The sequence below is a fragment of the Pleurodeles waltl genome, chromosome 6 (genome assembly GCF_031143425.1).
Source record: "Pleurodeles waltl isolate 20211129_DDA chromosome 6, aPleWal1.hap1.20221129, whole genome shotgun sequence".
NCBI lineage: Eukaryota > Metazoa > Chordata > Amphibia > Caudata > Salamandridae > Pleurodeles > Pleurodeles waltl.
The window spans coordinates 66,345,632-66,357,774 of record NC_090445.1 but is presented as its reverse complement, the minus strand read 5'-3'; the positions used below and the strand labels follow the sequence as shown (position 1 = coordinate 66,357,774).

General features: G+C 42.7%; 1 protein-coding gene across 1 annotated transcript in view; it reads left to right on the top strand.

Moving 5' to 3' along the window:
* LOC138299202 (integumentary mucin A.1-like) overlaps window positions 1-9,755 on the top strand; it is a 47,588-nt gene extending 37,833 nt beyond the window's left edge. Inside the window, exons 2-4 of the mRNA XM_069237311.1 lie at window positions 3,746-4,249; window positions 7,107-7,192; window positions 9,226-9,755. Coding sequence (XP_069093412.1) covers window positions 3,746-4,249; window positions 7,107-7,192; window positions 9,226-9,318 — 683 coding nt within the window. The 3' untranslated portion in view covers window positions 9,319-9,755. The remainder of the gene's footprint in view (window positions 1-3,745; window positions 4,250-7,106; window positions 7,193-9,225) is intronic.
* The last annotated feature ends 2,388 nt before the right edge of the window (window positions 9,756-12,143 follow it).

The window sequence follows — 12,143 nt, the reverse complement described above, 5'->3', positions numbered from 1 at the left end:
TGACAAAAACGAGGTTTTTCAAGTTTTTTTCTATAAGTAGTAGCCTGTTCTGAGGCCTTCAAAGCTGAGTGAACTTACTATTTCTTGCTCATTTATCAGTAGATCTAGCTTCCTGTTTGTCTTGTTTCAGAGTGAGGGCATTTTAACTTGAACTAAAATGACTGTCTTGGTGGGGTCCTGGAGAGCAGGAGACGTGTAGAAACTGCACCAACAAACACAGATGTAAAAACGCACAAAGCCAGCCTCTAAAGTTTGCAAATAATACAAAGCCACATTAGACGTCTTAATCCTAGTATTTTCTAGGAACAAAGTTTTTATGTATGATGAAATATATACCAATGCTCATTAACAGCCATAATAATCACAGTAATAAGAAATATGCATAGAATTTGTATGTTTTAGTTAGTGTACTTAAAGAACAACGATTTTACCTTTATAAAAATGTTGATATGCACGTAATACTTGTGTCCTCAATACTGAAGATAAATGGGAATATTAATTGCAAACGGGTCTCGAAAAACATGATTGGGTTTATTTGTCGCTTCACAGTGCACATCACGGAAGTATTGATGCTGCACTGTTAGGTTGTTTCGGGTTTGGAGGAAGTAGCAGTGAAGGTCTGGAAGAATTGCCCCAGTATCTGAATCTGATTGGGCAGATACACACATTACAAACAAACATATCCAATCACTAACATAAAGGACTTAGGGCCTGATGTAGAGTTTGGCGGAGGTGGTTACAAAGTTGCAAACCTGTGCCCATAGGCCGTGATTTAGATCTCGCGGGTGGGTTGCTCCATCACAACAGGGAGGGATATCTTGTCTGCCGAAATAGAAATCCCATGGGCTACAATGGGATTTAGATTTCGGCGGATGGGATATCCTTCACCGTTGGGACAGAGTAACCCGTCCGGCAAGTTCTAAACCAGGCCCACAGAGAAGCACATTATTTACAAGTTGGTGTAATATGTAGAATGTTGGAAGTGGGCACAAAGCTCAGACGCTGGAGGAAGCGTGGTTTAGGTGTTGTCACGCTCAATGCATTGCACCGTAAGCACTTCTTAGGTGCAATAATATATCCAATACTCAATCAAAAGACAGTGCAACTGTAAGGAGGAAATGGTTCAAGCCCCTCTATGGCATTAGGCTTTTTGTTGATGAAAAAAGCTCAGACAAACCGCTAAAGCTGTCTCTAGGGAGGCCGAAAATGTAAGAGGTACAAGTTTAAGCCCTTTAGCATCCCACATGCTACTGCACAAGCTGGTGACAGTGCCTTCCTCCATCTTCACTTTAGCATAGCAGTCCGAGAAGAACATACCCCAGCTTATTCAGAAGCCTCAACCACCTCCTGCAATCTACGCAACAGAATGATGCTTAGTGTGTCAAAGACTGTAGGTAAACACATCAACATCATGTAAGGCTGGATCCCTTTCATCCAATAATTTGACACTGGTGCTGTTTTGGTGCTTCTGTTGGGTTTCAGACCAGATTGTCACTTTTCCATCAGTGATATTTTCTACATGTTGGTTCTGCAGATTATGGCTGCATTTTGGATAAGAAAAGGATATTGTTGATAGGCCTATAGTTTCTGGCTTTCTGTGGGTCCTGTGTTAGGTGTTTTATTCACGATTTTATCAAGGATTATCTTTTTTTTAAATTTTTTTTTGGAAAGGAATGAGAAACAGTTGTAATCATACATCGCTTTGCACAAAACGTAAGAGTTCAAAAGAAAAATAAATAAATACATAATTACATAGCCCAATTGGCCTAGAGAAGGGAGACTTCCGCTATAATGGATTGGGGGGAGAGTCTGGATTAGTTGGACATTAATCATTAATGGGCCAGGATCCAGTCCTGAAATAGCCCCCATATTGCCATCCCTTTATTACTAGCTCATCTCCCCTTACGTTCATACAGTGCCATTTCCAGATGATATACAGACAGTAATTTGCCCAGCCATTGCTGCCATGACGGTGGTCGTGAGTTCAACCATGCAGAAGATATGCATATTCGATAAACCGCCATGGCCACAAAGATAAATGCTCTGTGACGTCCCCCTGTTTCCTCGGCGACCCCTAAGACCATGGTCTTGGGGGTAAGGTCCAAGTCATATCCCAAGACCCCTTTCAGAACAAATTGAATTCCATCTCTCAAAGCCGTTAGTTCCCCACAAGTGGCAAACATATGTACAATATCTGTTTCATAGATCCCACATCTCGGACAATTTGTTCCTGATGAGCTCCCCCACTTGGCAAGATGAGCTGGTGTATGATACAAGTCGAACAAGGTCTTATAGTGCTGTGCTTGCATCGAAGAGGAGAGTAAAATAGTATGTCCCAATTCTAATGATCGAGAGAAGTTGCTACTCCCGTCAACCAGCTTTTCTCTCCACCTCTCACTGTACTTCTCCAAGTCGTCAGGTTGTTCTGCCGTCAATAATGAATCGACATGGCTGCTGTGTAATTGCGAGGTGAGGCTCGTTTGCCTTGCCCACCCAGGATCCCGAGGTTGCAGTCGGCACCGCGACCGCGTAGCATGGGATACAGAGACGGGGGAGAGAAACCCCTGTCTATCTTTAGTATGTCGGCGGAGCTCGCTTTTGAGCTAAGGTGATCACGGCGGCAGCTGCTACAGAACCTCCGCCTGTCAGGTATTCTGCAGATTAAAGAACCGCCTCGGAGTAGGGCGGCTTGAGTCCCGACGGCAGGCTGGATTTCCACGAGGCTGGGCCATAATGGTCCCTTTAACTCTGAAGCTGGGCTGAGGCAGGAAAAGCTGTTAGGAGGATAAGTCCCCCGCAACGCTGCTTGGACTGCATCCAACAAACCCAAGTAAGAGGGGGCAGGGGAAGCGAGATATTGCCTCTGGATGGAGCATTGAGGCACTAGACAGCAACCCATGCATTAGGATCTTAATGAAAGCTCTGTTGTGGTATGTACTCTAAGCAAGTTGCTCCTTACCGAGAGAATAAGTGAGGAAAGTGAAACTGAAATATATTTAATGGCACTTTGGACTGCAACACTGTAAGTGAGACCGAAGCAGTTTTATTTAAAAAAAAAAAGGATTATCATAACACTTGTCACTTGTAGCTGCCACCAGCCTTGAAGTCACTTGTGGATGCATTCCTGCTCCTTGAATTATCTAAGGATAGCCAACATGGGCCACATTCGTAGAGATGAGTGGTGTAGATAAAACTCAGTTTTTGTTGAAAGTAAACTATTTTGCACGTAGTAACGAATCAGCTGATCCATGGATTGAGTGGGATGCCTTTAAGGCAAAAAAAAACAAACAAAAAAAAAAACATAAAGAGATGATTGTTTTTATTCCATGGGTGTAGAGGTGACATTATACAGGATTTGGGGATGTTCAAACACTTGTTCTATTCAGAAATAACCCTAACTGTCATTTGATAGCTCGTTTGTAAACCCAAGTGAGACACTCATGAATAAATCTTCTAAACTACTTGTGTGACATATGAAATAGTGCCAGTGCTCTGTGGTTGGGTTTTAAAAGATAACCCAAGTGGTGTGGGCCTTCAGAACCCTTTGCCTCAGAGCCACTGACCCTGCTGTGTTAATGACATATATGCCCCTGAGAAGTGCTGGACCCAAACCTCTCCATCGCAATGTTCAAACTTGTGTTTTTCTTCTTCTGTATGAAAAACCTTTTTTGCAAAAAACCCATGAATTGTGCAAAGTGACAGCAGAAATATTCTGTGAATAATTCATATTTTTTATACCCCACAGGTACAGTGTCGATGGTGGTATCACAGAACGCCACCGAGACAACATCTGTCACTCCAGCCACAACCACTTTGGTAGCAAACAGCACATCACCTGAGTTGAAGATTAATGGTGCCTCAACAGACATTGCAGCCATAAATACAGAAAGAACAACCACAGGAACCACATCAGAGACCTTGAAAGTAGATAACACAACAGAAACTGCTATGCTAAGCACCATAGTGGAGAGTACCTCCCTAACCACCATAGCAGGTTCAACCACGCTAAGCACTGTAGGAGGGACTACCGCCTTAAGCTCCGAAGTAGTGAGTACACCACCAAGCACCACAGCAGATGACACGTCACTAGGTCCTCTAATAGAGTTCACAACAGAAAACCCCACAGTAGGTAACGCAACAGTGAGTACAGAAATGTTAGAGCCAGTACAGAACAATTCCACTATAGCACCCAACCTTTTCACTAACGCAACAGGAATACCCTTCACAACAGGCGCACCTATAGTATCAGGTGAGACTAATAAAACTGGAGCACATTTATTGAACAAGTTAAAACAGTACTGGTTTGATTGCAAAGTACGTAATTTCACCCTAACTGATGTGGCACCTGAAATGTATTAGAGCTGAGTTTTGATGTGTTCTTAACTTCTACTACATGAAATTCGTCATATTCTCTCTGACCCCTTGATCCAGGTTACTACCTTTACCACAGTTCTAACGCTAACATTGTCCTGGTCTTTGACCCCGGTTTTAAACCCAGACCATAATCTCACTTTATGATTTTAATCCCCAGACCCTAATCTCACTTTATGATTTTAATCCTTTATCTATTTTCGGTCTGGAGTTAGCAACACCCTTTTGCCATCTCTCTTTATCAATTGGTCTGTTGATGTGTCATTCACATTTTGCTTCTGCCCACTACAGCATACAGCATGGGATAGGGGTCAGCCTACTTCAGACACTGGATAACTTCTTTTTGAGCGACTGCATTTTGCTCTTTCACAAAGAGCACATTCGCTCAGAATATAGATCTCTTCAGTGTCAATGTTTATTTTGTACTTTGTTACTTTGGTGTTGCCTTTGTGTTTAGAGTCTGATGAGACAGCACAATGCTTTCTACCATCTCTCCATGTTAAGCAGAGGGCACATTCCAGGCTTGATCAGTTCCTGTCTCCTACTGATGGTGTCGTAAATTCATCTTTGGAGCAGCCTATTTATTATTTATCTGAATGCTGCTATTCCACATCATACCAAAATTGTATTCATTTGAAAATGTTCTTCATGAACTTGTCATTTACAATTTTCAGTATGTACACAGTGAAGTGCATTTCAAATTGCAGCCCGCTATGCCAGGCGTGTATGTATTTTAATTGAGAACTGTAGTTATAGTTGTAAACTAATTTAGTCTGTATGTCAATCTGGTATGGCCTTCTAGTTTGCTTTCTGTGCTCTTGTATTTTATATTGTGAACCAATTTAGTCTGTATGTTCTGCTTATAGGACTTTCTAGATTGATTTCAGTGCTCTTGTATGTTGTGCTTTTGAGGCATTTAACTTTTATCTTCCTGATTTTAGGTCTGTTCTATCTATCTATCTATCTATCTATCTATCTATCTATCTATCTATCTATCTATCTATCTATCTATCTATCTATCTATCTATCTATCTACCTATGCTGGGAAAAGGTGTCTTGGCAAGGAGCCATGTGAAAGGTGCCTAGTTGATGAGCCAGGTGAAAGGTGTCTTGGTGAGGAGTCGTGTGATATTTGTATAGGAGATGAACCATGTGAAAGGTTTTGAGTTGAGTCATGTGAAAGGTGTTGTGGTAGGGAGTCATGTGACAAGTGTGTAGGTGATGAGTCATAGGCGAGGTGCCTTGATGATAGGTCATGTGAAAAGTGTCTTGGTGATAAGTCATGTGAAAGGTGGTTTTGGTGAGGAATGGAGTCAGGAGTCATGTGAAAGATGTCTTCGTGATGGCTCATAAGAGAGTTGTCTTGGTTTCTAGTGATGAGTCACATGAAAAGTGTCTTGGTGAGGAATCATGTAGAAGTTGTATTGGTAAGGACTCATGTGAAGAGTGTCTACTTGATGAGTCATGTGAAAGGTGACTTGGGGAGGAGTTGTGTGAAAGGAGTCTAGTTGATAAGTCATGTGAAAGGTATCTTGGTGAGGAGTCCTGTATGAGTGGTGAGTCATATGAGAAGTGCCTTGGTGATAAGTCTTGTAAAAAGTGGCTTGGTGATAAGTCATGTGAAAGGTGGTTTTGGTGAGGAATGGAGTCAGGAGTCATGTGAAAGATGTCTTCGTGATGGCTCATAAGAGAGTTGTCTTAGTTTCTAGTGATGAGTCACATGAAAAGTGTCTTGGTGAGGAATCATGTAGAAGTTGTATTGGTAAGGACTCATGTGAAGAGTGTCTACTTGATGAGTCATGTGAAGGGTGACTTGGGGAGGAGTTGCGTGAAAGGAGTCTAGTTGATAAGTCATGTGAAAGGTATCTTGGTTAGGAGTCCTGTATAAGTGATGAGTCATATGAGAAGTGCCTTGGTGATAGGTCTTGTAAAAAGTGGCTTGGTGATAAGTCATATGAAAGGTTTCCTGGTGATGAGTCATGTGAAAGGCGTCTTGATGACGAGTCATGTAAAAGGTGTCTTGGCGAGGAGTCATGTGAAAGGTGTCTAGTTGATAAGTCATGTGAAAGGAACCTTGGCATGGGAAAGGGGTGTAGATGATGAGTCATATGAAATGTATGTAGGTGATGAGACATATGAAAGGTGCTTTGGTGAGGTGTTGTGAAAGGCGTCATTTGAGAGATGCCTTGATGATTGGTCATGTCAAATGAGTCTTGGTGATTAGTCATGTGAAAAGGTGTCTTGGTGAGGAGTCGTGAGTCACGTTAAAGATGGCTCTGTGATGACTCATATGAGGGGCGGCTTGCTGATGAGTCATGTGACTTTGGGTGGTTCTAGACCCTCGGTGGATAAGTCATCCCAGAGCGCCATCACATGCTTCTTTGGGGCAAAGCTAAAGCTGTGAGTCCCTCACTTCTGCGGCAAAAGGACGTGAGGGCTGATATATTTGAACACTGTAGTCTGGTTGTGGCCAGAGCACTCTGTGAGGTGGGGTAGGTGACAAATTGAAACGGATAAGCAAATTTGCTGAGGGCACGTAAATGAGGGCCATCTATTGCCTCCATATTTCTGTATCCATATTAATCCATTTCAGCAGAGGTCTCGCTGCAGGGGCCACCACTGGGTGCTCTAGTCGCTGTGTCCCATCTGTGCATCTGGATGGGACTGTAAATACCAGGAATGAAAGGGTAAACCCTCTGCATATTTAAGCCATCTCGCTCTCTCTCTTTCAACAGGCCGGGCAGTGGTGAACGTCGCTTTCCAGAGCATAGGACTCATCGACTTCAACAATCAGCTGACTGTCCAGGCTATGCTGCAGAAGGTATGTGCAGTACTCCACACCACAGCTGCAGCAAGGAGGACTGGTCAAGGCTTACTTGAAATACATCTATCTAGGTCCTCAGGTCAAGAAATGAAAGACGTGTGAGGACACAGATTCCTGCCTTACTCTTCTTAGGTGTTCTGCAGCATCCCGCCCTGGGACTATAATGCCCTCTGTGCCATGAGTGGGAGAAGGGGATATGTGCCTAGTCCACATGATGTTTTCACCAGCCATCACTATCTGAAGCTATTTTGCTGATATTTGTAAGGTGCATTTTGTAAACCCCTCCCTTTCCTTTTCCTTTCCTTGTACTTAAAACCATCTTTAATGGACTCTTGAATGGCACTCCAGCAGGTGGTGCTATTGGCCACTACCTGTATGTCTTATGTGTAGAAACAGGCCAGTTACCATGAAGATGGCCCCCTATTTCACACACACGATTTCCCACAGAGAGGATTCTAGGGCCAGATGTAGGTAGCCTTTTGCGCCTCGCAAACGGCAAAAAACGCAGTTTGCGAGGCGCAAAAGGCTGAACGCGATGCAGAATCACATTTTGCGAGTCGGTACCGACTTGCAAAATGTGATTCCGACTCGCAAATAGGAAGGGGTGTTCCCTTCCTATTTGCGACCGCATTGCGATGTAGAGTTGCTTTGTGACCGCGAAAGCGGTCGCAAACCAACTCTCAGTTATCATCCACTTGAAGTGGATGGTAACTCATTCGCAAAAGGGAAGGGGTCCCCATGGGACCCCTTCCCCTTTGTGAATGCACACAAAAATATTTTTTCAGAGCAGGCAGTGGTCCTTAAGGAAAACGGGCTGCAAAGAGAAAAAAAATACTGCTTTATTAAAAAAGCAGTCACGGACATGGTGGTCTGCTGTCTCCAGCAGGCCACCATCCCCATGAGTGCCTAGACTCGCTATGGGGTCGCAAACTGCGAACCACCTCATGAATATTCATAAGGTGGGTCTTTGCGACCCCATAGCGAGTCGCAGAAGGTGTCTGAGACACCTTTCTGCATCTCGGATTGCGAGTTACAATTTGCGAGTCGCTATGACTCACAAATTGCAAGTCGCAATTTGTAACTTACCTACATCTGGCCCTTAGTCCTTTATGTATTCCCAGAAGTAGTTTGACAGGTTTAAATTAAATTATGAATTCATAAAACTAAATACCTAAGCACCGCAAACACTATGGTCCAGATTTACGAGGGCCTAGCGCCTTCTTGCGCCACATTATCGCCATTTGTTTACGCTAATTTGGCCCAGCGTTGCCAAAATCGCAGCGCCAGATTTACAATGTGGCCCAATGCAGGCATTGTAACCCCTTGCGCCACATTACGCCTGCGCCAGGCATAATGTATTCAAGGAGGTCGTTCCCCTGTTAGGTGGGGGCCGAAGAAATGGTGCAAAGTAATCTAAAAGATTTCTTTGTGCCATTTTTGCAGCATTTTTAATGTCTGCTCAGAGTGGGTGTTAAAAGGGGGCACACCATTATTTATAATGGGCCCCAATGTAATGTTCAGGGTTAGAGCCAAAAGCTTAGTACTAACCCTGAACAGTACATCAATAGCGTCAAAAAATTTTACACTATTGCCCACTATCCTGCTCTATGGTGTGCTGTATTTTAAGTACGGCACACACATGGTGGCGGTAGGGGGCGCTAAGGGTCGTAAGAAAGTGCAGCACCACGTTTCTTAAATCTCTCCTTTTGTATATGTTTAATTTTATTCAGTATTCTAAAGTGTGAACTTTGCACATCTAAATGAACCAATTTTTAACTATAAGTGTAATCCGAGTGGGATTTACAGAAACTAAACAGCGCTCATCAGGACACCCTTTGCCTTCTTTTCTTGTTTTGCAGCGGCACAAGGCAGTGCCAGGGGTCGCAACAGAGACCCACGTTGACCCCTAAATGATATCCATGGTATACCCTCTCATTGAGAGAATTCATGTGGTTTATTTTCTTCCTTGGTTTAGTTATTTACGTAATCCTTTTTGGCTTTAGATGAAATATATTTTTCTCCCTCTCCAGGCCTGCACCATTCTGGAGCACAGGTTTCCATCGTCCGGTGCTCAGGTGTACATACAACAGTTTCGGGCCGGCCTGGGCTGTGTACCCCTCTAACTGACGAGAGTCCTTGAAGACATCTCAATGGCAGCTGAACACAGAAGTGGACATTTTGGAGATAAAACCAGTACCCATCATCACTTCCATCATACAAGCTGACCAGATACCAACCACACCTCTGTCCCACCTGGTGCCATGAAGCATTCAAACCCTTTGTAACTGTCCTACAAATGCTCTCCATGAAGATGGAATTTGATTCAACGATGTGCAAAGTTTAATGCACTCCCCCAGAGTTGGTCATGTTAAATTCTCCGGTGGTGCGAAAGTGGAAACGACAATTCAGTACATGAGACAGAACGACATGCAGTCAAGGGTTGCCTCAGTGTTGGTAGGGCTCGCCCGCAGACATGCAGATTCAGAGGAGCTCGGACAAAATTATATGTTTGAAAGAGCTATTGGAATAAAATGAATAAAATCAAAGCTGCACAGAAAAACGCTTTCTAAGAGAATATTTTATTATACTTAACAAGAAATTAAATAGGCTTTTTCAGAAATACTATTTTGTAGGTAGGTCCATGTGGATCATTTCAAGACTTTCAGTATATTCACAGAAATAAAGATACATAGAGTGAATCTGAATATAAGACATTGGTGAAGTCTGTGGTTAGCTTGAAAATTTGAATGGACCGAAATAGAACCCACCGGGTGTACAGAAATAGTTGACCTCATTTCATTGGAATTCTGGACCCATCAGGAAACGTTGATCACTGTTCTTAGCGTAGGTGGGTGCAGCCCTATAAGGATTCAGGATATAGCAGGTGAGATAGTTCAGAGTACTAATTGTGTACTGCAGTGATTTGTATGCAAACTACAGATCACAAGGCTGAATTCTAGAATAGCCAACACCTCTTTTCCTCCTTCCCAGGACAACTGCATGTCATTAAACTTCGTAATATGAAGAATGAAACTGAGGAATCGTGGTAGCTGGTGCTTCTTAAGTCATTAATTATTATTTGTATTAGTTTTGGCTACAGTGTTTGAGTTGGGATCATGTTTATTACTGAGGCTGAAACAACTTGCATTGACAACTGGAGGCCCTAGGCCAGGCATTAGTTCATACCTTGGTGTTAACATAGGAGCCATCCATAGGAGCATTCAATGGTCGTCTACAAGAGTCAGATGTATATCAAAGTTGCAGGATATTCTCACGAGATGATATTACATATGCTATGGTTACCCAGAAAATAAGACATGGATCCATTCCACGTCGGATAGCATTAGACACCCACATTTGCTATAAAGACCCTGATTACAAGGTGGTCAGAACAGGGTTGGGAATTTACATTCACAATTCACATTCTATTGTGAGTTTTCAACATGAAAATGAGACACAACTGGATCAATTGTTTTTAGCACACCGAATTTTGCGTGTTTGGCCACTTTTATTTATCCTTTTCCCCAATACTTTCAGCAAGTTTGCCGGATTTCATCAGGCGATAACTGCAAGAGTTCATTATCACAGAACTCTTAATTCCAATCCAAGTTCAAACTCTCGAGCTTGGGCTTCAGCCATTGTCTTGTAATGAGGGCCTTAGTGTCAGCAGTGAAAAGGGTGTGCTATGTGCGTGTGTGTGCATTGTAAGGCTGATAAACGTTCAGGTTCTGTTCTTTTTATGAATATTTAAAGCGATCCTCAATCTCTTGGTGAAATCATCAAATATATCTCCCCATTGGTTGTATGGACCTTTGTTTGTGGACCTGAAGTGTTGTAAGGGAGCAAACATCCATTGTACGAAGAGAATAAGAGTAAATTCAAAAGATATAACAATACAGTCTGAAGACCGAGATGCGCCACTAGAGTAAGTCCCATAAGAAGAGATACAAAGTTGTAACAGACAGGACACATAAAATGCAAATAGTTGCAGTAAGGTGTTCCATAAAGAAACTTCCCTTCTCTAATCTGAACAAAGGCTAAAGACAACTATAAGAAAGTTGTAGCGGGGAAGCATAGAAGGTGTCAGCCTAGTATTGAACTCAGAATTCAGCAAATTAGGATGAGTTACAGCATGAAGCTTACACTCAGAACTAGCCCTAGAGAGAGATCTATTCCCTATCAACGTCAGGATGAAGCCTCTCTGGCTAACTGTGAAACACCAATTGAAAATACAATTTTCAGCTTCTAAGACATCCAAATCACATTCCCACCTCTGAGAACTAATCCAGCAGCACTTTTAGGGGACTCAATACACTTCTCAAGTTTCCCACCTCCGTACAACTAGGTTTGCAGCCATCAGCCTTGGATGTGCATCTTCCCGGTACACCATGAACAGGTGACTTTTCACTCACCATCACTGCTCCACGCTCATTGCCAACTTTCTTCTCCCTGGGCCTCAGTATCAATCGTCTAATACATTAACAGTAAGTCTTTCACTAGCTAACCAGAATCATGACATCACACCTGCAGAAGAGGATAAGAGCATTGGAATATTAAGCAAGCATTTCAATTTTCGGCCTAATGTCATGTTAGCTCGAAAATCAAAAATGAAAGCACGTTACAATACTATGGATTCATGAGAATACATGATCAACGTAAAACGTGAATATATGTATAATAATATGGCTACACCTGTCTATGAATTACTCAACAATGTTATATGTAAATGCTCTGTGATTTCAGAAATGGCTCAACATTAATTCAAACACAAATGCCACATATGTTGTATGTAGGTGCATGCAAGTAGATAATGTATATACATGATGTAAAGGGGTGCGACTTAAATTATGCTGTTCCAAAGCATGCAGTATTTACCTAATTGCAGTACCTGTTCTGTGACAGACGGTTGTCCTGTGAGTGTTGCCCTTGCACCCTGCACTCCTCACCT